At 53.9% G+C, this 23,755-nt stretch overlaps 1 protein-coding gene and 1 long non-coding RNA gene across 8 annotated transcripts in view; one reads left to right on the forward strand and one right to left on the reverse strand.

Moving 5' to 3' along the window:
• Positions 1-23,755, forward strand: part of PLEKHA6 (pleckstrin homology domain containing A6) — a 143,542-nt gene that overhangs the window by 88,602 nt on the left and 31,185 nt on the right. The window contains 5 exon segments of the mRNA XM_086693104.1: positions 12,233-12,313; positions 12,995-13,109; positions 18,135-18,239; positions 18,895-18,967; positions 21,760-21,860. Coding sequence (XP_086549230.1) covers positions 12,233-12,313; positions 12,995-13,109; positions 18,135-18,239; positions 18,895-18,967; positions 21,760-21,860 — 475 coding nt within the window.
• LOC147572518 (uncharacterized) lies at positions 4,012-23,441 on the reverse strand. Of its 7 annotated transcripts, none has more exons than XR_015245756.1 (9): positions 23,037-23,441; positions 19,672-19,849; positions 19,387-19,442; positions 12,438-12,648; positions 11,616-11,738; positions 10,833-10,886; positions 9,979-10,190; positions 5,912-6,009; positions 4,012-5,454 (listed from the first exon to the last, which is right to left on the reverse strand). It is a non-coding gene; the product is annotated as an uncharacterized LOC147572518 (long non-coding RNA). The 7 variants fall into 7 exon arrangements; XR_015245755.1 differs by having other exon boundaries at positions 12,438-14,335; XR_015245758.1 differs by having other exon boundaries at positions 5,912-6,339; positions 12,438-14,335.

Below are 23,755 nucleotides of genomic sequence, written 5' to 3' on the forward strand. Positions count from 1 at the left end.
TGATCTGTCTCCAAAGCAGAAATGTTGACTCCCCCACCCCGCGGCCCCGCCGCCCCCACCTCCCTTAGCCAGGAGCTCTTTTGTAGCCGTGCCACTTTCTTGGGACGAAAAAGGTTGGAGGGCCTAATGCTGATGTTAGGTGGCCCTGAAGGGGACTGTTGGGTAGGAACGGAGCACTCCCTGTGCCATCTTGGAGGCAGATTTGAGAGATAAGGCAAACCCAAGCCCCTGGTGGCTTTCAGCTGGGCGCTTCAGCTGCCGGGCTCCCCACAGGCAAACAGAAACCAGGCACAAGAAAGGGGAGGGGCCGGGCTCGGGACCCAGCAGGGCAAGAGCAAAAGCCAAGTTTCTGGGCATGTGAGCCAAGAAAGGGAGGGTGGGGGGGGGGGAGTAGAGATGGGAGGAGCGGGGCCACTTGTGCTCTGCCCTGTATTAAGAGAGTGAGCCGCAGAGGGGATCGGCCGCCTTCCGCCCTCACAGTCCCAGGGGAAGTGGCACGGAGGGCCTGGCACCCCCAGGCTGGATGGACTTCCTGGGCATACAGCCTGTGCAGTGGGCCCCACAGGCTCAGCAAGGCCTGGTTTAATGCTCTGCTGTTGCCGTCCTGACATTCTTAATCTTCGAACAAGGGGCCCTGCGTTTTTATTTTGCACCAGGCCCTGGGAATTCCGTAGGCTGTGCCGTCCCCGGGCCCAGCCGGGAGTTGCAACAGCAGCACAGTGGCTCACACGCTCTGACAGGTGCAGGCAGCCGCACCTGTTACTCTGGTGTCACTTACCCGGACTGGCACCTGTCCTGACCGGCACCAGTACAGCATCCTTCTCCCTTTCCTCCTCTCCACTCCCCTCCCGAGAGCATTCTGTTCCTTCTTGTTGCAGCTTCCCTGCCTCGTCTTCCTTCGAGGCTATTGCATGGCAGGCGGGGGCGGGGGGAACAGGGGTGGGGACAGTGGTCCCCTCTTTCTGTCTCCCTCTTCCCTTCCCTTTGCAGGCCCCCTCTTTTCCTTGGCTGGGGTCTAGGCCTGGGAGTGCCTCTCCCGTTCCTCTGAGATCTTCCTCCCCTGTCTCGACCTGGGTTATCAATGAACGCACTCTGGCACCCGCTTCAAGTGCTGTTTGTTTAGGGACAGATTGTTTCCCTGTGATTACCACAGGCTCCAGGTCTGGGTGGTAGGGTGGGATGGGGGAGGCACAGGGAAGGAGGACTTCTAAGCCCCCTGTCCTTGGTGGCCACTCCTCTATCTTTTCCCTGTGTGCCTGCTCTTCCTGTTCTAAACCGAAGGACCCTGCAGCTCACCTCTTTCCTCCTCCTCCCTCTGGTCTCTGCCAGAAGTTGGCCAATCCAAGAAGGAAAAGGAAGGCAGGGGAGGAACGGGCTCCCCCATTCTTTCCCCCTTACCACCTCTCCTCTCTGCACAGAGTGAGCTGCTGTGTAACCTTTCCCCAGTGCCTCCCCCAAGCCTGCCCCCAACAGGCTGTCAGTAACAATTTTCCCCATCTTGGAGGAGAATCTCTTAATGTATATGCTTTAAAAAGTGATGGATTCTCCAAATCAATTCTGATGCGACTTTGAAATGTACCAAACTCTGGTGGTGGTGGCAGATTTCCCCTGCTTCTTGCTGTAGCTGAGGACTTGCAGGGCACCTGTACTCCCTGAGGACCCTGAGCCCAGAGCAGCTGGTGTGGAAGTACATGTTCCAGAGAATCAAAAAATATTAGAACCGGAAGGTGGCTTGCAGAGACTCTGGCCCCGTGCTGTCCAGATAGACTGCTGCACGATGGTAGAGTGCGCCATGGCTGTCTGTCCCGTGTGGTCACCTCTGGCGACTGTGACCGTTGAGCCACACGGTGAGATGTGGCTAGCATGACGAGGAACTGGCATTTTAATTTTATTTCATCTTAATTAATTCCAATGTAAATAGTCCCATATGACTAATGGCTACTAAACTGGACGGCACAGCTTTAGAATAATGCTACTTGGGGGCGCCTGGGTGGTGCAGTCGGTTGGGCGTCCGACTTCAGCCAGGTCACGATCTCGCGGTCCGTGAGTTCGAGCCCCGCGTCGGGCTCTGGGCTGATGGCTCAGAGCCTGGAGCCTGTTTCCGATTCTGTGTCTCCCTCTCTCTCTGCCCCTCCCCCGTTCATGCTCTCTCTCTGTCCCAAAAATAAATAAACGTGGAAAAAAAATTAAAAAAAAAAAAAGAATAATGCTACTTGTTTTATGTGATCCCTTTAATCTATTAATGATTATAACTTCAGCAATTTGCCGAGGAATGATCATGTGCCAGGCATTTTCCTCTGTGCTTCCAACATGTGATCTTGTTTAACTTAACATCTCTGGTGTCACTTTGTTACAGATGGGGAAACCACTGCCCTCACCCTTTTCCGTAAGGATAACCCACACACTCTCCATTCTTTGACTCTATGGGACAGCCTTCTTCAATAGTTCTCTAAGTCCTTTCCTTTCTAGATCTCACTTCTCCTCTCTGGGATAGCAGGGGGAGCACTCTACAGCTGTCCTTAGTCCACAGAGGGGGAAGACGGCAATGACCTTCCCCAGGTACAGCCATTTTCTGGCCCGTTCCACTGGTGGCCTGCGTTCCCAGGATCACTTTGGATCCTCCCTACAGCAGACAGCAATCTGGGGAGATGCCTCTGCCCTCAGAGCCCTTGGCAAGCTCCCCAAGCACATGGGAAGTTCCAGACTCCTCACTCCCAGCGGAAGGAGGTGTTCGGAATTTCCCACAATCCGTCTGTGTCCCCCAGTCTAGGAGAGATGAGCAGCTGAGCCCTCCCTGGGGGGAGGGGCCGGCTTGGCTCCCCCAGGGCAGGTGAGGGGTGATGCTAACACTAAAGCTTTGCTGCCATCCGCCTGCCTTTGCCCCCCTTGCTCCATGAGGCTCCCTGAGATGAGGGCTCCTCCCCCCCAGAAGCAATTGTCCAGGCCCCTGCTCTCTGCTCCCATTGGTTTACTGCTCTCCTCTCCCCCAGACAAAGCCCCTGCTTCATAGACTCTTATCAGCGTGGGCTGGCCAGTTGGGAGCGGGGAGGAGAGGAGGGGGCCCCGGAGCATATGGAACCTGCCTTCACATCCCCCAGCGAGAGGGACCGGAAGCTGAGCCCTCCTGCCTCTCTCACTCACAGTTCCATCTCCCAAAGTGCAATGGCACACGTCCACTCCTCCCACTGCCTCTGCAACCACGGCCATCACCCATTCCGTTCCTACTGTGTGTGAGGTGCTGGCCAACAGCAACCGAGAAGGCCCAGGCGGTAAGCAGTTTGTATGCGGCCGCCCTTCCGCATGTCCGCACCTAGGCAGGTGTTGTCGGACTAACATTCGTGGGTACCCCCTCGCCCCCGCTCCATGTCACACACAGTCCCCAGACCTATGGCCCACGGGCTTACAAGTAAGAGGGTTTGTGTCTTTTATCCCTGTGTTCTTGCAGCCAGCCTGGTGGAGCAGGTGTCTCCCCTCTGAATCATGAAGCTTTGTCCCTCTTCTTTCCTGGAGACAAAAAAGGCTCAGATTGGACAAAGAACAGGAACTTTGTCTTCTCTCTCCAGTCACTAGGGTTGGGACAACGGACCTCAGCTTCCCTGACTCTGATATGGGCCTTGCCTTCCTCCAAATGCAAAGCCCAGACCACATGAGCTTAATTTATCCCCTTTGTTCTGAACCCCTTCATCTGTGTTGTGTACTGAACAAGGCCTACTTATTACCATTGGTTCATTTTTTTAATTATTATTCTTTTTTAATTTTATTTTTTTTAATTTACATCCAAATTAGCATATAGTGCGACAATGATTTCAGGAGTAGATTCCTTAGTGCCCCTTCCCCACTTAGCCCATCCCCCCTCCCACACCCCCTCCAGTAACCGTCTGCTCCATATTTAAGAGTCTCTTCTGTTTTGTCCCCCTCCTTGTTTTTATATCATTTTTGTTTCCCTTCCCTTATGTCCATCTGTTTTGTCTCTTAAAGTCCTCATATGAGTGGAGTCACATGATGTTTGTCTTTCTCTGACTGACCACTTTCACTTAGCATAATACCCTCCAGTTCCATCCGCGTAGTTGCAAACGGCAAGATTTCATTCTTTTTGATTGCCGCGTAATACTCCATTGTATATATATACCACATCGTCTTTATCCATTCATCCATCGATGGACATTTGGGCTCTCTCCATACTTTGGCTGTTGTCGATAGTGCCGCTATCAACATGGGGGTGCATGTGTCCCTTTGAAACAGCACGCCCGTATCCCGTGGATAAATGCCTAGTAGTGCAATTGCTAGGTCGTAGGGTAGTTCTCTTTTTAGTTTTTTCAGGAACCTCCATACTGTTTTCCAGAGTGGCTGCACCATTGGTTCATTGTTGACACAAGGAAGCTGAGGCACAGGACAACTTGACCCTCCCCGGTTGCTGGATTGATAACTGAGAAGGCATTTGTAGCCTTGGAGGGTGTGGAAGGAGGGACGTTAGTCTGGTTGCATTGTTCTCTGAACACTGACTCTGTCGAATGCTTTCCCTTGGGGTGAGGTGGGGTGGGACTGTTGTCTGGGACACCAGAACCAAATCTGCTGAGCTAGGAATGAAGAGAGCTGGTTCCAGTGACCTTCTGGAGGCTCGGAAGCAGACAGCTGGGCCGCCTCAGCTTCTGAAAGGTTGGGGTTTTGGGATTTAGCTCAGAGCCGGGGGGGGGGGGGGGGGGGGAGACAGTAATTAATTAGTATCCTGCCCCTTTATCTCGTGGGACTCTTGCTGACTGTCAGGAGAAGGCGGCTTGGAGGCTGAGGGAGGAGACTGGGGCCTTCCCCCTGCTCCCATCAGGCTTCACCACTCAGGAAAGGCTGTGAGGAGGGAAGGTGGAGCCAGAATGACAGTCCTTCCTAAATGTCCTTTCCCTTCAGCAGGGAACAAAACCAAAGCGTGAGGGCAAGGAAGGTGAGGAGCCCCAGGGAGCTGCGTTGCCCCAGTTCTCCCAAGTTGGGTCAGGCGTGGGGTGGAAAAGCGGGAAAGGCCCCTCTCGTCCTGCGTCCTGCACATCACAACTTCTGGGCCCAGAATCCCTATCTTGACGCTTGCAAGGGCCATTGGTGTTCTGACAGTTAAGGAATGGCGGCTTCAGGAATGACGTTCAGTAATTCGTCGACCAGAAAGGGCAGGGGCCTGGAGTCCTGTGGGCCCCCCCTCCCCCGTGGTGTCTTTGGATCTCTGGGGGGGGGGGGGGGGGGGCGGGGCAGGCACCGGTGGGGAGGTGAGGAGGGGGCGCTCAAGAGGCTTGGTAGAGCTGCTCTTTACTGACCAATAAGGGAGAATTTCAACGTTTTCATAACATAGCATGGCTGTGCTGAATATCCACCCCGGTTATCTTCATTTTTCGGAAGATGAATGGAATCACATAAAGTAAAATCGCCATCGTCGTCGCCGTCGTCATCAGTTTGAAGATAAGATAATCCAAGCTGGGGCACAAGATCAGAATGAACACTCCCCGCAAACTTCCCCTCCCTGAGATATCCGCCGCTCCCCGCCGCACACACGCACACGCGCGCGTGCACGCTACAAACAGTGACCGGGACTAAAGAGCCCGCGAGAGCGCAACCCTTACTCTGCCGTCTGGGGCTTCTTTCCAGCCCAGGGCAGGGGCTAGGAGATAGTACGGCGAGACCCCAAGGAAGGACACGGTGGGGAAGGGAGGAAACCTGACTCTGGACCCCTGATTTGTGATTTCCCCTCCGTTGGCTTCTAAGCCAGCTCATCTGCTTTCTATCTGAGGTAGGGACTGAGCTCCGGGTGAACATCCCCCAGCATTCCACAACCGGTCATAGGAAGGGAAATGTGTTTTGGCCCTTTGGGGTGGGGATGGGGGCTGTGAGGATAGGCAGAGTTGAGCAGGAAAGGGGGCGGCCCGAGTCTTACCTTTTAGCCGCTCAGCCCAGTGGCCTAGCATTTCAGGACATTCCAAGCTTGCTTGGCAGAGGACGCCCTATTCCTGCCCTTTTGGAAATGACTGTGGCCTGGGAGGAAGGATGGTGCAAGGGCAGAGAGGAGAGAACACGTACCAGTGTGAGGCTGGCAGCTGGGTCCCCAGAGCCCGCAGAGCTGGTATTTTGCTCTGCAGGCAGCAAGCACGTGAAGAAGAGACAGTGCCGTGCCGAGGTGCTCCTTGCCACCTGCAGATCCCCAGGAGGGCCACCGGGGCCTGACCTCCTTTGGCTTCTTTGTGTGGCAGCAATAGGCCGGAGGACAGAGGGACTTTGGTGGGGAGAAGTTGGCTAGGGCAGCGTATTTTTCCCGAGGAACGATCAGGAGAGCTTCAATGGTCAGGCACACCAGCGCTGTTGGAACTGCAAACCGAGCTGGTTTTAATTGGGACAGAATGCCGGAGCAGATAAAGCTGCTCAAAAATAATGATGAGACATGGTGGGGAGGGAGGTGGGGAGCTGCAGCCAAACCTCTCCCTACCTTCCTCCCTCCCCCCGCCCTCCGGCAGCAGCCGTCCCAGGAGTGTGGATGGCCTCGCTTGGAATTTGCTAGCTGGGGAAAAGAAGGAAGTGGGAGGGATGGGCCACAGGCAGCACCCCCCGCTTCCCCCCCCTCCCCCCGCTCACCCCATGTCCTCTCTCCATATAATGAGCTGTGATGCCAGAAGCCAAAGTGCTCTCTGGATGGGGAAGCCTAGCCAGGGCTAATTCTCTGTCAGCAGATTCTCGGGAGCTATGGAAATGAGGCAGCTTGGTGTAGGGCAGATAACCAGGAGGGGCCCAGAGGGTGGAAGGCGTTGAGTGTATTTTTCTAGTTGTTCAATATTTATCACGGTGGGAGCTCTGGGCGTCCAACCTGTGTGTGTGTGTATGTGTGTGTGTGTGCGCGCGCGCGCGTGTGCGTGCACACGTGCAACCATGCATGCCTACAAAGGGTCGCGGAGACTGGGGTTGAATTTGCTGCCTTTGACCGTGTAGTGCCGGTAGCCCTCTAGACAGATGCCGATGCTTGGGGAGGATGTTTGGAGACAGATCAGTACTGGGTTATCTTTGTAGTGAGGCTGTCACCAGGACCTGGAGACTGAGGGCGCCTCAGGAAGTAGGAAAGCCCTAACTAGGAAGGAGAGGCGGATGCCCGGCCTCTGCTTGTTGTAATTTACTGGTATTGGCACTTCTGGAAAGCCAGCCCCCGCCCCATGCACGTAGCCTTCTTAAACCTGAATGGTGTGTTTTTCCTTTTCTAGCTCCGGCACCTGGCATGTTTCTTGATTTGTTTTTAAGCAAATTAATCATCGCCATTATCTCTTATGCATAAAACATTTCACAGTTTGCAAGTTCCAGCTATTATTTCATAGAATTAGAAGGTACCTCATTTGCACACGAGGAAACGAATAACCAGAGAAGTCAGGTCACATTGCTAATTCCCGTTGGATCTTGGACTGTAAGCCTGGTGTTGCCCAATTCTCTTTTCACTGGTGGCACTGCCATTGGGGCCACGTTTGTAGGCACAGTGGATAAGGTGGCCACCCAGTGGGAGATCCAGGAGTTTAGGGATGTTCCTGCCTCCATCACAAAATCTGCTTGACTGCTTGAGATTCTCCCCCTTTTTGGGGGGGGGGGGGGGAATCAGGAGGTCCATTTGGAGATGTGCTCATAACTATTTGTTCCTGAGAAATGGAGGCCTTTGACATCCCCCCCACCAAAAAAAAAAAAAAAAAGGAAAGAAGAGAGAAAAAATGAATCACCTATCCTTGTTTCCCTTTTAAAATATCCTGCACCTGGTAAGTTCTTCTTGACGTCTACCCTAAAATGACAACCTGTCATTCTGTGCAGTTTAGTGGTGAAGGAAAAGAACCCCAGCTAGGCATTCTGTGTGCCTGAACCCTGAGGATTTCAGAGCCCTCGACAAGCAGGGAAAGCCCCTGAGCCTACATTCCTACTCCCTTGTGCCAGCTTCACTGGGCATGGGAGAAGTAATTTAGCTTACAACTTAAGCAAAGCCTGTGGGAGGTTCCTGAGCTCAGCTTGAAGAGAAAGGGGATATTTTTTCCAATGCACCTCCACTCCCTCCTCCTGTACAGATGAGCTTAATTTTCTTCCCCTCCTAATGAAGACGGATCAAAGCCAAGCTATATATTCGAGGGGGAGCCAGGCAGGGGAGCTGAGTGAAGGGGCGAGGGGGCAGAGACAGAGCTTCTCTCATGGAGTGGAAGTAATTAATTTTAAGAGAGAGCAAAGGTAGGGAGGCCCTTGGTAATAGAATGTCAAACTCCAAATGCAGGTGGCTAAAAATTAAGTTGGAGCACGGAGGGTTTCTTTTGTTCGTTCATTCATTCACTTGTTGGTTCAACAAATATTTATTAGGCGCCTACTGTGCACAGGCAGAGACCTCAAGCTGGCACCAGAGGAGGGCCCAGATTCCCGCAACCATAGCAGGGCTCAAATAATTAGGCTGGGCCAGAGAGAGGTGGGATCTGGCACCCGAAGGCTCTTGTCACCATTTGCAAAAGTACCGCTAAATGGTTGAATATATTGACCGTTTGGATTTAGGATTAGTTGCCTCAATATCGGTAGCTGTTGACCCCAGCTCTAGCCAGCCGGCTTGTCTTGTCGCAGTTAAATAATAATGTTGTCTGCTCGCTTTTGCATTCACTGATTGCACGGTTCTCTGAGTTGTGACCTCGATCTGAAAAATTAGACCCGCCCTCCCCTTTCAGGGTCTGTTGTGACATCACAGAATTGCCGTAACAACAGACTATGATGTCAATGGACTGCCTGGTGCTGCGATAAAGGACCACGCTGCTCAGAAGGGATTCTGTCATCCGAAGGCAGAAATGGAATAATATGGAAAGCCAGAGGAACTGAAATTTGATATCAAGAAAGAACAAGTTGGCAGCATAAGCTGACAGCGGGTCTGGAGCCTCCCTTGCTGGAGCCCTTTGTGAACAGCCAGGGCACTTAATGAGATTGATTGCAGAGTGAGCTTGCCTGGAGGCAGGGGGTTGGAAGAGATGACCTTCAGAAGGCCCTTGCAGTCCCAGGACCCTCAGACACCGAGGGCATGAGGGAAAGGGGAGATCTGATTGTCTTCAGCCCCCAGAGAGTTCAGGGAACTTCAAGGCGATGCAAACCTCCTTTGCCCCTGAGCAGATGCGACAGTCGCCAGCTGGGATTTATCATATGGCATCTGGGAAGATTTTCAGAAGTAAACACACGGTGACCCCCTCTGAGCCCTGTTTGCTGCCCTCTTCCTCACAAGCTTTGGGAGGAAGCTTTCCTTCCAGTTCACCAGAGCAAAGAAGCCAGGTCCTTGCCACCAGCTCTGGCTCCCCGTGCCCCTCAGCTGGACCCCAAGCGGAGGGCAAGCCAGGAGGGGCTAGGTCCTAAGAGAGCACGTTTGGGGGGGGGGGGTTTGCTGCGCAGAAGCCCCCCTCGCTGTGCCCTGTCTGCGCCGAAGTCTGGGAAACTTAATCTCAGCTTCTAGGCAGTGGCAGCAGCCGAGCCTGGAGCTTCTTTTAACCCTCGTGCCCGCGGGATCAGAAGGGTCTCTGCGGAGCACGTGGATTTCAGCCCAAGGGCCTGCGTTCGGGGCTGGGGGTCGGGAGGCAGGAAAGACCGTCTTCCTGCAGGCCGGGCAGATGGGAGCGCGGCCCCAGACGGCTCCGCCCGCCCGGCCACTCTGTGTCCTTAGCTCAGGGAGGTCGGACTACCTGGAACTTGTACACCTGCTCGGCGCCCGCCCGCCTCTGTTTCAGCGTTTTCTCCTCGGGGACCTGGACCGGGAGGATATCATCCCTGCTCATTTAATCTGCCTCCAGCACTCAGACGGCAGCATTCGGGCTGGATGCTAGGAAGCCACGGGCCCCCCAGGGCACCTGGGCACCCCCTGCCACCACCCGGGGAGAGCCCCTCCCCCTCGCCTGGTGCCGGAGCCGGGAGGAGGGGGAGCCAGCCACGCCTGCCTCGCGCTCCGAGCTGGCCACCGGGACCCAGAGGACTTACTTCTCAGAGGGATGGTAGGAGCAGGGTGGCTGGCAGGTCCTCTGAGGCTGCCGAACAGGGGACAGAGCTGCCAAAAGGATGTTGAAGTTTCGGGCTGATCGGCGGGTCAGGTAGGGATTTCTTCAGTGGCCGGTGAGCCGAGTTCCGTGAGCGGGCTGATGGGCGGCTCGCTGGGTAGGGGGCTTCTGAGCGAGGGCCCTGCCAGACCTGACCTGGAGAAGGAAGAGGAGTTAGGTCAATGGCTGCTGCATTGCAGTGCTTGTGAAGGGGAAGCTATTTTGAAATTGGTAGCGCCGGGATGGAGAGAGGACGTCATTTGTAGGGGTTGCTGGGTAGGAGAGTCTGGGGCAGGGAGCAATTCGCTGTCCCTTGAGAGACGTGTGCCGGCTGACAGCAGACTGTGTGTGCTTCTGTGTGTGTGTGTGTGTGTGTGTGTGTGTGTCTGTCTGTCTATACCAGTGTGTGTGGGGAAGGTTCCGGCAGTTAGCACAGGGAACATGTAGCGGGCTGGACGTGGGAGGTGGGGAGCAGGCGCTCTGTGCCACCGGGGAAAAGCAGAGATCTTGGCACCTCGAGGACCTTATTTTCACAAACTGCTCGCCTCCCGATGGGGGAGAGGCGGGGGGCAGGGGGGACTGGAACCAGTTACCCTTCCTTGCAACGATGCCCTGCAGTTGAGGAGAGCATCCCTGTTGGAGGGAGGAGGGAATAAAGTTTGAGACGTGGAGAGCAGGTGAGCAATATGCAGGAGTTGGAACCGAGTCCTGGTGGACACTGGCCAGATTTAGGGTCCTGGCCGGCAAGCCCAAGCTGCAAAACCCTAGATTTCCACATAGACTGTGGCCACTGCTCACCGGGCTTCTCTGCACAGGGCTTTGGATTCTATTTGAACATGGCTGGTTTGGGAGCTGAAAAAAAAACCCACCGTTTGTTATTATCTCTAACTCCAGCAGACAGCCCAGGGGCTGAGATTCCCGGACTATTGAAGACAGGTCTCCATAAGGTTACTTCTCACGTGGAGGGGAAGGGACCATGCTAGGCTCTCTTTCCTCGGGGGCCGGCTGGGGTGCCGCATGCCAGGCAGCCCTGGCTGGTCGCTGTCAGAGTGCTCAAGTGGCCTGGTGTCAGGACCCCCCCACCCCCACCCCAAGCCCCAAGCTTGGCATGGCTTCAGCAGGCGCTGTCCAGGTGCCTGCTTCTTGGGGCGGACTGAGACTGTTCTGGACTCTCACAGCATCTGTCACGAGGGATGAGTGAAGACCTTAAAACTCACCCAGTCCCCCACTGGCTAGATGCTTGGATCCTACAATGTTCTTGCCAAGTGATCCCCTCTTCTCAGAAGCCATCTTCAATGGCTGCCATTGGTGGCTTAGACCCACAGCACCAGCCCCCCTCTAAGGTCTATCTGCTACCCTTTTCACAGACTGTCTGTCTCCCCCAGAAGCCACCAGGAAACTAGGCTGACATTCAGCCAGCCAGAGAGCCACAGCAGGACTTCCCCAAGGAGCCTCCACGGCCCTGCTCCCCATCTGCTTCTGCACAGACCCCGTTTCCTAGCAGCCTGTCCTCCCAGCACCCCAGCCCACCCCAGGCCCCAGCATCCCTTAATTAGATGTGACTGTGGAGCCGGCACTCACCTCGATGCCTGACGGTCGGTCCCTGGGGCCTCAGTACATCAAGTGGCCCCTTAGATGCAGGGACCCTGAACTGGAAGCGTGAGTGGGTCCCAGCCCGAGCTCAGGAATGGAGTTTCTGGATCTCTGGTTTCACGTAAAGCAAGAGATGCAACATAAAACAGGAGAGAAAGGAGTCCAAGGTCACAAGGGAATTCTTTCAGCAAATAATGAGTGAGCAGTTTTTATGTGGGGCACCGGCAGGAGCTGTTCCTGGGAGAGAACCTGCCACACACGAAACCTTGGCTGTTGGAGAGTCCCGCCCCCCCCCCCCCCACTCAGTTACAAGCCCAGGGTCACCACTGAAGGGGTTAAGTGGGACGTATTTCCAGCCTCAGAGATCTGTGTAAGTAGTTAGCACTGACTAGTGAAAGGTGTCTCCCTACCCCCCACCTGACTGCAGCTGCTTTTCCTGCAGCCCAGCCCCCCAGCCTGCCTCTCCTGGACCCCACAGAGGACAGAGGGACCATCTCCCATGGGGCCACCGGGCCCTGTCACTGCCTGGGGCCCACCCTTCCTTTAGCTTGTGTCTCTGCCTTCTCCGTCTTTATCACAACCTCTCTCTTTTTTTGCCTCCACAGCCACAATGAAAGACGGAACACATTTCTGCACCCAGTGACTGGCCAGGTCCCAGAAGAAAACAAAAAATTTAACTTGAAAACGTATGTCTGCCCCCATTGGCTGCTTGACCTTTCCAGCCTTCCCCACCCCCGCCCCCACTGCCACTTTGCAGCTGGGAAGGGGAAAGAGGGGGTGTGGAGAGCAGAGGGAGTTAGGGTCTCTCACCTCAGTCCTGAGGAATGGAAGCTTCTAAGGGCCATCCAGCTTGTTGACCTCACCCACTTTTCCCAGCGTCTCCCAGATCTCAGGCTCGAGGAGTGAGATAGTTTTGAGGTGGGCGTATCACCCAGGGGCCTTTGAGGGAGGTGCTGAGGGAAGGTGATATACCCCTGAGAGCCAAATGTGAATTCCTCTTGGCTTCCTCTGTGGATCTCGGCTCAGTGAATGGAAGGAAAAGAAAGATCATTAAATGACTCTCATATCCACTGAGGCATTGTGTCTCTTCAGTTAGAAGAAAAAGGAGTTCCAGAGTCCTAAGGTCTAGGTTTTTAAAATAAGTTTACAGGAAAGAAAGAGGAAAATGCCCAACCAAGATTACTGGCATGTGGTCTCAGAAGAGCGGAAGGAGCAGCTGAGGTGACCTCTTGACAGCACTTAGGGGACGTGATTTTGTGCTGATGCTGGAACAGTGGGTGGCAGGGTAGGGAATACAGCTAGGGCCCTTCCATTCTTTCTGGGTGCTGACCAGTCCCTTTCTTCTGTTTTCATCAACCTGAAATCAGATCGGCCTTGGACATGTCCAATAAAGCAGGTGGAAAACGCCCGGCTATCACCAACAGCGACACATCGAACCACAACATGGTGTCCGAGGTCCCCCCAGAGCGGCCCAGCGTCCGGGTAAGTCTAGCCCCCAAGGCAAGCTGTCAGGTAGGAATCCTAGGAAATATGCTAGCCTGTCCAGCTGTTTCAACGGTCTCCAAAGAGCAAGTGAGGTGATGCAAGAGGGGTGGAGCACAGGAAGGGAAGAGGGGTCAGACCGGAACCTTCTAGAAGATCAATCTCTAGACTGGGGGTTCTCAACCTTGGCACTGTTAGCATTTGGAGCCAGATAGTTCTTTGTGGTTTGGGACTGTCTTGTCACTGTAGGATGTTAAGCAGCATCCCCAGCCTATACCCATTAGATGTCGGTAATACCTGCCCTATGACAACCAGCGTCTCCAGACATTGTTAAATGTTCCCTGGGGCACAAAATTGCCCCCTCCTCCACCTATTGAGAACCACTGATCTAGGGGGACGGCAAAAGAGGAATCATGCTTGGAGGAGATGCCAATTGAGAGCTCAGAAAGGAAGGAGAGCCTCAGGAGGAAGAAGTAATCCAGACAAGAATGTGGCACAGAGGTCCAGTAAGATAAGGGCTGAAAGCGTCCATGGGGCGTACCACTGGAGAACCTGACAGGTGGTGGGATGGGAGCAGAAGGCGAGCAGGAGAGAGCTAAAGAGGAGTTGGGAGGGCAGACAGACGATGAAGAGTAGAAACTAGTCTTCTAAGAAACTGGACAGTAAGGGGTAGTACAGTCATATAATAGAGTGCTCTCCAAAAATTAAATTGCACGAGAGCTATGTGTATTAACGAGGCTAAATCTCGAAAATGTAATGTTGGGTAAGAAGCAAGTTGCAGAGTATGAAAAACGTGCTATCGCTTACGTAAAACGGACATGAAAGTGACATGGCATATGTATAGGTATATTTGTAGTGCAAGCGTGTAACCACTGCCAAGCTGACTAGTTTGGGGTCAGCAGTTGCCTCTAGGAAGGAAGAAAGGTAATGAGATTGAGGAGGGGCTCAAAGGGAGTTTCAGCTGTATTTGTCACGTTTTGTTAGAAACCAACAAAGTGGGGATTTATTCTCTACTTTTCTGAAGCGTTTGAAATATTAAAATGTACGTATCTGTAAAGAAACTTCACTGTTAGGGGGACTGAGGGGTAGGGGACAGAAGCCAGAAGATATGCCGGATGGCAGGAGGTCTGCTTGGTCCATCTTGTTTTGTTTTGAGATGTGCGAGCAGGAGGGGCGTGGCCCAGTAGATGGGTTCAGGAGGAAGGGGACAGCCGTGAGTCTCATTTCTGTGGAGACAGGAGAAGTCCGATGCAGAGGTGCTGTTAGCCTGCATAGGGAAGGGGTACTCCTGAGCTACACGGGAAAGTCATGTGAAGCTAGGAGGTGGGGGTGTGGAAAGTTAAAGACGTTCCCATCTGACGTCCTCAGCTTCTACAGGGAGGTAGGAGGTAGGGTTTTCTGCAGAGAGTGGGGTGGGTGGAGAGGCAATGAGGCTTGAGAATATGCCCAAGGTTTGGAGAACAGGAACAGAGGACAACGAGGGGAATATGAAATATTGCGTGATAATGTCGAACGGTCAACTGAGGTCACAGACTTGACTCTGGCTGACTCCAGTCCACAGTTGTGTGTGGTTTTACTCCAGCACCACTCCCAGACTGGCTGTGAAAGCAGGGAAGGCAGACGGTTGGATTGGCCTAAGGTTGAGTGGTGCTGGGAAGCCGTGGCAGAAAGATAAGGAGGCGAGAGAGTATGGAGGGTTTGGCAGGAGAATGGCTGAAGTGGTGAACTATGGGAGTGGCTTCTAGGCCACAGAGAGGAGGTGAAGCTATGGCAGGTGAGAGCCTGAGAAGGAAGGGAAGGATTTGCGGATTTGCTTATTCTTAGGGGAGTAGGTGGTGATTCAGGTGCCTAATCTCAGCCTTTATATGTGGATTTTTACTAGTAAAGGTTAGAAAACAATTTTATTCCCCAGATTGGGGTGTGCTTTATAATAAATCCCAATTTCTTCTTTCCTTTCTTCTGCAAGCATTTGCTAAATGTTTATTGTAGCCAGATACCTTGCCGGGCTCTGGTGACGAAGAGATGAATAAGATTCAACTTCCTCCCTACAAAGAGCTCAGAGTTTGGAGAAGGAGCTGGAAAGCCAACAGTTCCATTGCAGTGTGACATGCTTTAGACTGCAGGAATGGACAGACAGGAGGGGCAGCTAACTGCCCCGGGGGATCCAGGAGGTTTTGTGGAGTAGGGGGGGTCTACACTGGGCTTAAAGGATGAGTTGGGATTTGTTAGGGAACGAGGGAGATCCTGATCCCCCTGTCTTCCATGAGTCATGAGCAAAAGCAGGGAGGATGGGAGAGAACCACCAGGAGTTTGGCCTGACCGCAAGGGACCTGTTGGGTAGAGGGGCAGACGGCGGGTCATGGGCCCGGCGACTCTTACAGACCTGCCTTGTGAGCCATGCTAAGAAATTGAATAGTCTTCCAAGTGGTGAGAGGTAGTAAGAAACGTTAAGAGAGCGTCATGATTACCCTGTTTTAGAGAAGTAACCTGACTTGTTCCAGAAGGTGCATAGCAAGAAGAGATGACGACCCAACAGGAAAGAACAGATCCGAGAACCGTTAGGAACATAGACTCACCCACCCGTAAATGTGGGATAAGGAGAGGAGGGAGGAGGGAATGGTGTGAGGCGATTCAGAGTTCTAGTTTGGGCAAGTGGGTGGATTGTAGTACCATTCACCAAGTGAGAAATACAGAACAGGCTTGGTTAGGAAGACAATGGGCTTGGGTTTGCATTTACTTCATCCTGGCTGGACAACCTGTTACAAAATGGACCAGGGCTAGGAGAGAAGTCTTAGGTACAGATTAGGGAATTTTCAGTCCATTGCTGGTAGTCAAGGCAATGGGTATAGATGAGATACATAGACAGCGTGGAACAAGAGAAAAGGGAATTTTAGAAGTTTGGTCAAGGTCCACCAGTTGAGTAAAGGTGGAGATTGAGGAGCGGCCACAGGTGGAGGAGCTCAGAAGAAAGAATACTGTCACAGAAACCAAGAGTCGCAGGAAGCAGAGAAAGTAAATGCTCTCCAGGGTCTTAGGATGATGGCCTAAGACTGAGCAGCCTTAATTCAATGATGTTGCAGCTGCCACTTCAGGAGAGAAGTGCAGGGGGGTTAGGAGTAAACGCGAGGAGAGGATGTCAGGACTCTTCCCAGGAGAATATTCCTGCAGGGACAGGAGGGAAAGTGTTACCTGACAACAGGCAGTGGATGTAGAGTTGAGGGGGGATTCTGGTGTGTGTGACAGAGAGAGGTGGAGGGAAGAAAGACAGACAGAGACAGACTGATGCCTTAAGATGGAGAGGACTGAGCCCATGTGCCCAGGAGAAGCAGCCAGTAGAGAAGGAAAAGTTGAAGACGATTTGAGAGGAGATTATGAATGGAGCAAAGTCCCAGGAGATGGTGGGTCGAATGTGTTAGCCTTGAAAAGGAAGACGACACCTCTTTTGACATGGAAGAGGACGAGGGGATGAGTGGTGAGGACAGTAATTTTCTAGGTAAAAGGGTGTGAAATTGAGGAAGTGCATGTCTGATCGCCGGATTATCTGTGTGTTGGCAGGAGGGGAGCCGGGTCCACCGCGGGGAGGGCAGAGGGGGAGCTCGCGGGGCAGGGAGCGGAATGATGGCTCATGAGCCGAGCTGTGCTTGGGGACGGTGGTCTGTGGCGGCCTCATCTGTACTGCAGTGTGCTTCTCCTCTGCCAGAGCTGTACTCTGGCAGTGAGTGCAGGCAGAGGATAATTTGCTTGCTCGGGGATTTTGAGTTTTAGAGAAGGCCAAGCAATGACAACGGATGGGGTGTTTGGGAGGGTAGTTGACCTATTCCCATGTGGGGCCTGGCCTTCTTAAGTAATTTTTTAAATTTTTTTAATGTTTGTTTATCTTTGAGAGAGAGACAGAGAGCAAGCGAGGGAGGAGCCGAGAGAGGGAGGGAGACACAGAATCCGAAGCAGGCTCCAGGCTCCGAGCTGTCAGCACAGAGCCCGATGCGGGGCTCGAACCCACAAACCGCGAGATCATGACCTGAGCAGAAGTCAGATGCCTAACCAACTGAGCCACTCAGGCACCCCTGGGCTTCTTAGGGAAATAGATACAACCAAGAGGCAACTGACAGATCCAGAAGAAAAGGGGAGGACTGAAGAGCTGGAGATGCCAATGGAGTAGAAAAGCTGATGGTGTCGAGTAATGGGGTGAGCAAGCCCAAAGGACAGGAGGGCGTCAGGAAGTCGAAATCTCAGAATTGAAGATGTCAGTGGTGAAGGGGCCTGGGTGTGACCAGGTCAAAGGTGCGGCCATGGAGTGAGTGCTGGGGTAGAAGCAAATGGTTTTGGAACTGAGGACCTCACGGTGCAGTGGGTGGGTCATCATCAGGGACAAGGTCACGGTGATGGCAAGACTTTGAATGAAGGGGATGATTGGTACCAGAATCTTAAGATTCTGAAGGAATTGATCTAGAAGCTGACAGTGATGAAAAGGACTAAACAATGGAAGATCAGGGGTGCTTCCAGAGTGATTATTGCCAGCATGCGGAAGGGTGACAGTGTCCATGTGGCAACAAGGAGCTAGGAGAACACTTGTGTATCCTCCCTGCTCTGTGCTACGTCGGCCATTCGAGAGGGAGCAGGACTCTGACAGGATGATGACATCAGGAATGTACTTGTATTTGGATGGGTGCCAGAAAGCTTTACCAAAGAGTTGGGGAGTCAGGACAGTAGAAGAAAGCCCGGGGGCGAAATGAAAAATCTTACTTTCTCTTCACAACAACCACCACAACAAAACCCACACCATTGTGAGACGGGTCGGACTGATTTTGAGCCCCATTTTAGAGATAAGAGAAAAGCACTGAAGAATTGGACAGCTGTGCCCTTGAATGAGGACAGATCCAAGAGTCCCACCTGGTCCTCTTGGCGTGACGAGTCCCCCAGGCGTGGAGAGAGATACAGCTCCCACCGAGGGTAGCTTCCGTTGCAGATAGAGCAGAGAGGAGGACAGGAAGAAAGTCAGGCCTGCTTCTCTCTCGGTCTCCCCAGGCAACCCGAACATCCCGCAAAGCCATCGCTTTTGGGAAGCGCTCACACTCCATGAAGCGGAATCTCAATGCACCTGTCACCAAGGCGGGCTGGCTCTTCAAGCAGGTGAGGACTCCTCTGCCGGTCCCCCCACCATGACCGCCGCTCCGATTCCTCTGTATTTCTGAGTCCCTGCGTGTTTTGGTATGTGCTTCCGTATCCTATTCTTGGTATATCTCTGTGAATCTCCTAATTTTATAAAGACTCAGAGAAGTTGAGTATCTTCCCAAAATCACACAGAAAAATTAATGTCAAATATGGGAATCCAGCCAGGTCTCCCGATGGGCAGATGCAGTGACTTTGAAGTACGCTGGGTCACCAACCCCATGAGAGCACCGTCTGGCTCATTCTCAGCAGGTCCCTCTTGCTGCACTAAGGGGACTGTCCTTAGTCTAGGGGTCCGCTAATTCTTCCCAGTTTGACCTTGCCACTCTGCCTGACTGCCCTCTGCCCACTTATCCTGGCTCATCTCTCACCCCTTTTATCTTCCCTGGGAGAGATGCTGAGGCGCAGAAAGACAGAACTGGAAGGTCACGGGCAATAGTCCAGGGTCCGTTTCCTGCGTCCGAGGTCTTAAGGGGGTTGGCTGCCACTGGTTACTGGCAAAACCGTAACCAGAGGCAGGATGTCCTTATATAATTCGTGCCGCACACCTTCCCCTGCATCCCCCCTCCCGTGCCCAGCTCACGGTCCCTCCCTTCTGTCTCCACGTGTCCCACAGGCCAGCTCCGGGGTCAAGCAGTGGAACAAGCGCTGGTTCGTCCTGGTGGATCGCTGTCTCTTCTACTATAAAGGTGAGCTTCGCTTCCACTGGGGCTGGCAGGGGCCACAGGAAGGCAGGGCCCACTCTTGCTTGTTCTGCCAAATCATCAGGCTCTGCTTCGGGTGGACGTTGGTCAGTGGACCAACGGTGGCCGGGCGGTGGCGGTGGGAGGGGGGATATGCAAATATGCCCCATAGGTGCCGGCACCTGTGGGTCCTGACGGTGGGGTGAAGACAGAGCCCGCTTGCTCACGCGCTCGATCACGTCACATTCCACAATATTTCCCGGGCACCCTCGAGGTTTCAGGCAGAGTTCTAGGTCCAGATGGAGGACACAGTGGGTGAACAGGAAAGTCATGTGACACGCGGTGAAGTCCTGGGGTGGGGGATGGGGTAGGAACGGGAAGGAGAAGAGGAAGGTCCCTACTCACTACTAGGTAAGGTGACCTACCGATCGGGGCTTGTGTGTGGAGCTTCCTCCCGTCGCCCTGGAGTGTCCGATCCAGTCTGTGGGGGCAGAAATCGCAGTGTTGTTCACCGCTGTCGCCACAGCGCCTAAAACGGTGCATGGCACATTGTAGGCGCCCAGCGTTGAGTAAACGAACATCCCCCAGCTTCTGTCCTCTCCGTGCACCCCTACACTCACTCTCTAGCCTCTCAAAAACGGAAAGAGAAAGAGAGAGACCTAATAACTTTGGTGAGGCAGCCTCCAGGAAGTTATTTTTAAAATATGTACAGCAACGTTGTGTCAAGGAAGGCACCTTGGGAGCTAGTGAGGGCTGATGACAGCGACGGCCCCGTCACGCTGACGCGGGGCCACAAGAAGAGAAGGGCAAAGTGATTTTGCAGCAGGAGAGGCTGTTTCTTTTCCTCCATGTCCCGGGAATGGCAGAGCCCTGCCTCCTCTGGGCCTCCTGGGGGCAATTCAGTGAATCATTAACTTGCACAAACAAAGGTTGTACCCAGTGACCCTCCAGAATGCTGCTGTCCCTGTGCCCTGCGTTGCTGCCACCTGAACCCGAGGAGAGAAATCAGGAAGGGGCTGCATATACAGGATCCAGTCACAGAGAAAACCCCAAGACGGGGGGAGAAGAATCCGCCAAGGCTTGGTCCCTGGTGCTGAGCCTCTGGGACCCAGGGCCGACTGGAGCCAGAGTATGAACGAATATGAAGGAAAGCCAGGCCCTCTGCAGACAAGAGACTCTGGGACTGGCGTGAGGGTAGAAACGTAAGAGCTGTGAACTCAAGAGGCACTGTGATGGGGGCCACCATCCACTGAGAGATGCGCTCAAGAGACCCCGTAAACACTGGCCTGGAGACTACCAGGCAGAAGGCCATCACCCCCAGAAGATGGCAGCCTCTGTTTCCCTGAAGAAGCCCTGGGTCCCCGGCCCTGGGTTCCTCCTGATCCTTTGGCTCAGCCCTTCCTCTGGGTACCATGCTGAGTCTGCATAGGAAGCTGGGCCTTAAGCCAAGTATCTTATCTAAGTGATGAGGAAGAAGAAAAGGGAAACCCATGAGCGTATAATCCCAGAGACCCCTTCTGAACCCTGAGGGTTTTGCAGGGTCTCTAGCCCCAGGACTCAAGAGCTATCCCAGGGAAGTGGGGAGAGGCTTGCCAGGGCCTCATAGTTGCCCCCCCCACCTATTCCACAGAGCACCCCCACCTTCCGTGGCTCCTGCTGACACCTGGGGGGGGTGCCTGACTAGCTAATCCATCAGGCTCCTTTGGAGATTCGGGGTGAATTATGTAACAGCCTGGCTGTTAGCCTGATCCGGGGAACAGAGGGCCAAGAGGTTACGCAGGGGCATGTCTTCCTGTGGAGACAAGGGGGCCATAGAGGGGAAGGCAGACCCCTGTCAGGAGAGGACAGAGCAAGCTGCTGGGTGCCTGGGAAAACCTTGGAAACAGTTACCCAGAGGAGCCAGAGCCGAAGAGGGGACTATCCTCTCTGCCCTGCCCGATCCCATTATCATCCTGTTATGTCTTTCCCTATTGGAATTGTCTTGCTTGCAGAGTCTCTATAGACAGGAGAGTGGTTAAGAATGCCTGCTCGGGGGGCACCTGGGTGGCTCAATTGGTTAAGCGTCCGACTCCGGCTCAGGTCATGATCTCACGGTTCGTGAGTTCGAGCCCCGCGTCGGGCTCTGTGCTGACCGCTCGGAGCCTGGAGCCCGTTTCAGATTCTGTGTCTCCCTCTCTCTCTGCCCTTCCCTCGCTCATGCTCTGTCTCTCTCTCAAAAGTAAGTAAACATTAAAAAAAAAAAAAAAAAAGAATGCCTGCTTGGGAGTCAGACTTCTTGGGTCCAAAGACCAATCCACCACTCTCTACTTAAGTAACCTGGGACCAATTACTTAACCTCTCCGCTGCATCTCAGCCTCCTTCCCCAGAAAATGGGGTAATAGCAGGACCTTTTCGTGGGATTGTTGGTACGGTGAAATCCTTTAAGGCCATTAACTTAGAACAGTACCCGGCGTATAGCAAACCCTCCGTAATGTCAGTCGTCACTTATCTGTTTACCCTAAGGTAAGCTCCTGGAGGGTGCGTACCACTTCTCTCTCGTTCGCCTCTCTAGTCCCGGTATCTAGAACCGTGTCTGCAAGGCCGCCGGGTTCCCTACCTCCCGGGAGCGTGCCTCGCGTTGTTGTACAGAGCACACCCTGGGTGCTTGGTGGGTGGCGGCCCCGAGTCCTGACAGGCCGTAGACGAGCCACGAGTATTTATCGGTATCTGTCGTAAGAGGGCGGATACCCTCCTCTCTCTCCCCCTCTGTGCGGGCCACGGGCACGTGCGTCTCACCCGGGCCTCTGTTCACCCGACAGATGAGAAGGAGGAGAGCATCCTGGGTAGCATCCCGCTCCTGAGCTTCCGGGTGGCGGCAGTGCAGCCTTCGGACAACATCAGCCGAAAACACACCTTTAAGGTCAGTTGGCATTTCTCTCCCAGGCCAGGTGGGGGAGGGGGGCCTGCTCTTGTAGAGCACGCGGGACTGGAGAAGGATCACGAGCCACCTCCCCGAGGAGCCCCCGCAGTGGTGGCGGAAGGAAAGAGTAGGCGGTGACCCCTGGACCTGCTACAGGCTGTTGTAAGGCTGAGGAGAGGCCCGAGAGGCCGCCTCCTCTTACCTCGGGAGTCAGGTGGGGCCCGTGGAGATGGGGATGGTGGTCCCACAGTTGTTCCTGGGGGGGAGGGGGGGAATGAACCCTCTGCCCAGCGGCCTAGCATCAGTCGCTGTGGAAATTTCCTCGCAGCAGAGGCGGGGCCGTGGCTGGTGGGGTTCTGATATCCTTTCTGGAAAGGAATCCTCCCTACACCAAGCCCGGAGGACTGGACCCCCAGTCACACCGACTCAAATTTCAGCCTCTAGAGAAAATCAGGAGTTGGGTTTGATGGCAAATCAAGAAACGCGAACCTCCCAGTAGAGAGCAGTTTGGGAGAACGAGAGTGCGGGAAGACGGGCCTCGCATGGGCCTGCTCAGTGTCACTCCCTGAGAACCCCTGGGGAATCCACCCATCAAAGACGCACTTGCAGCTGGCTCATCACAGGCCAGTGTTTTTCCACATTTAAAAATTCATGACCCACTGAAAACAATAAAAACCCCGTGCCCTTTTTGTACTTGATGACGCAAAGATCATAGGCTCCTTTCACTTCCAAATATAAAATCAGGGTACTTGGGGCGCCTGGGTGGCGCAGTCGGTTAAGCGTCCGACTTCAGCCAGGTCACGATCTCGCGGTCCGTGAGTTCGAGCCCCGCGTCAGGCTCTGGGCTGATGGCTCAGAGCCTGGAGCCTGTTTCCGATTCTGCGTCTCCCTCTCTCTCTGCCCCTCCCCCGTTCATGCTCTGTCTCTCTCTGTCCCAAAAATAAATAAACGTTGAAAAAAAAAAAATTTAAAAATAAAAAAAAATAAAATCAGGGTACCAACCATGCCTTGCCCTAGCACAAAGCCATCTGTCCCCTAGTTGAGAATTGCCGTCCACGACCCTGAAAACCTAAAGCCGTGGTGTTAGGTGATAGAAACTGCCGCTAACACCAGGTCAGTATCTGAGCCTGTAGGACCTCAGAGCCTGCCCCCTCCTGTCCTTCAGACTCTGCTCACCTGACTGTGGAAGAGAGGTGGGCCGCACGCCCAGGTGTCGCTCCAGAGGACAGAACCAGGAGGGGCTTCTTTGGCACATAATTAGTTCCTAGCCTCCTAGGGTCCTGTCTGCCAGAGGTGTGAACAGAATGAGCAATTAATAAAACTCTGGCTCCAGGGAGCCAGGTTCTAGCTGGGGGAAATAGAAACAGGTTGTTTAACCAACAACAGAAAGTCCTACTATACACATTCGTGCACACACCCACACAGTCAAACAGCCTGTCTTACCCTCTCCTCCAGACCTGTGCACAGACACATCCACACTCCAGCTCGGAGCTCTGCCAGCCACAGGCATTCCATCAGCGCCCCAAGTGACTGACACACACACACACACACACACACACACACACACACACACACACGCACACACCCCTCCATAGCCCCAGCTCGCTGTGCCCATCAGCCCCTCTCCTCCTTCCCTTTCCCCCGAGAAGCACACTGCCTCTTTAAAACCCAACTCTGAGGGCTGTGCTCAGTGGCCCACAAAGGGTTCCGATTGTGGCTATCGAGTGGCCCTTCCCCAGGGAAGGGAGGGGAAGGGAACGGAGACAGATGGGAGGCTTGTCCTGTTACGGCCACCAAGTGAAACTCTTGGATGGCTAATAATGAGCCGGGCACTGTTTCTGCCCAGCCTGCTGCTGAATGCCTTAACCTCTTCCTAACCCAGCCCTGTGGGGGCT

Source organism: Puma concolor, chromosome E4, assembly GCF_028749965.1.
Source record: "Puma concolor isolate L17-30 chromosome E4, mPumCon1.1.hap2, whole genome shotgun sequence".
Lineage (NCBI taxonomy): Eukaryota > Metazoa > Chordata > Mammalia > Carnivora > Felidae > Puma > Puma concolor.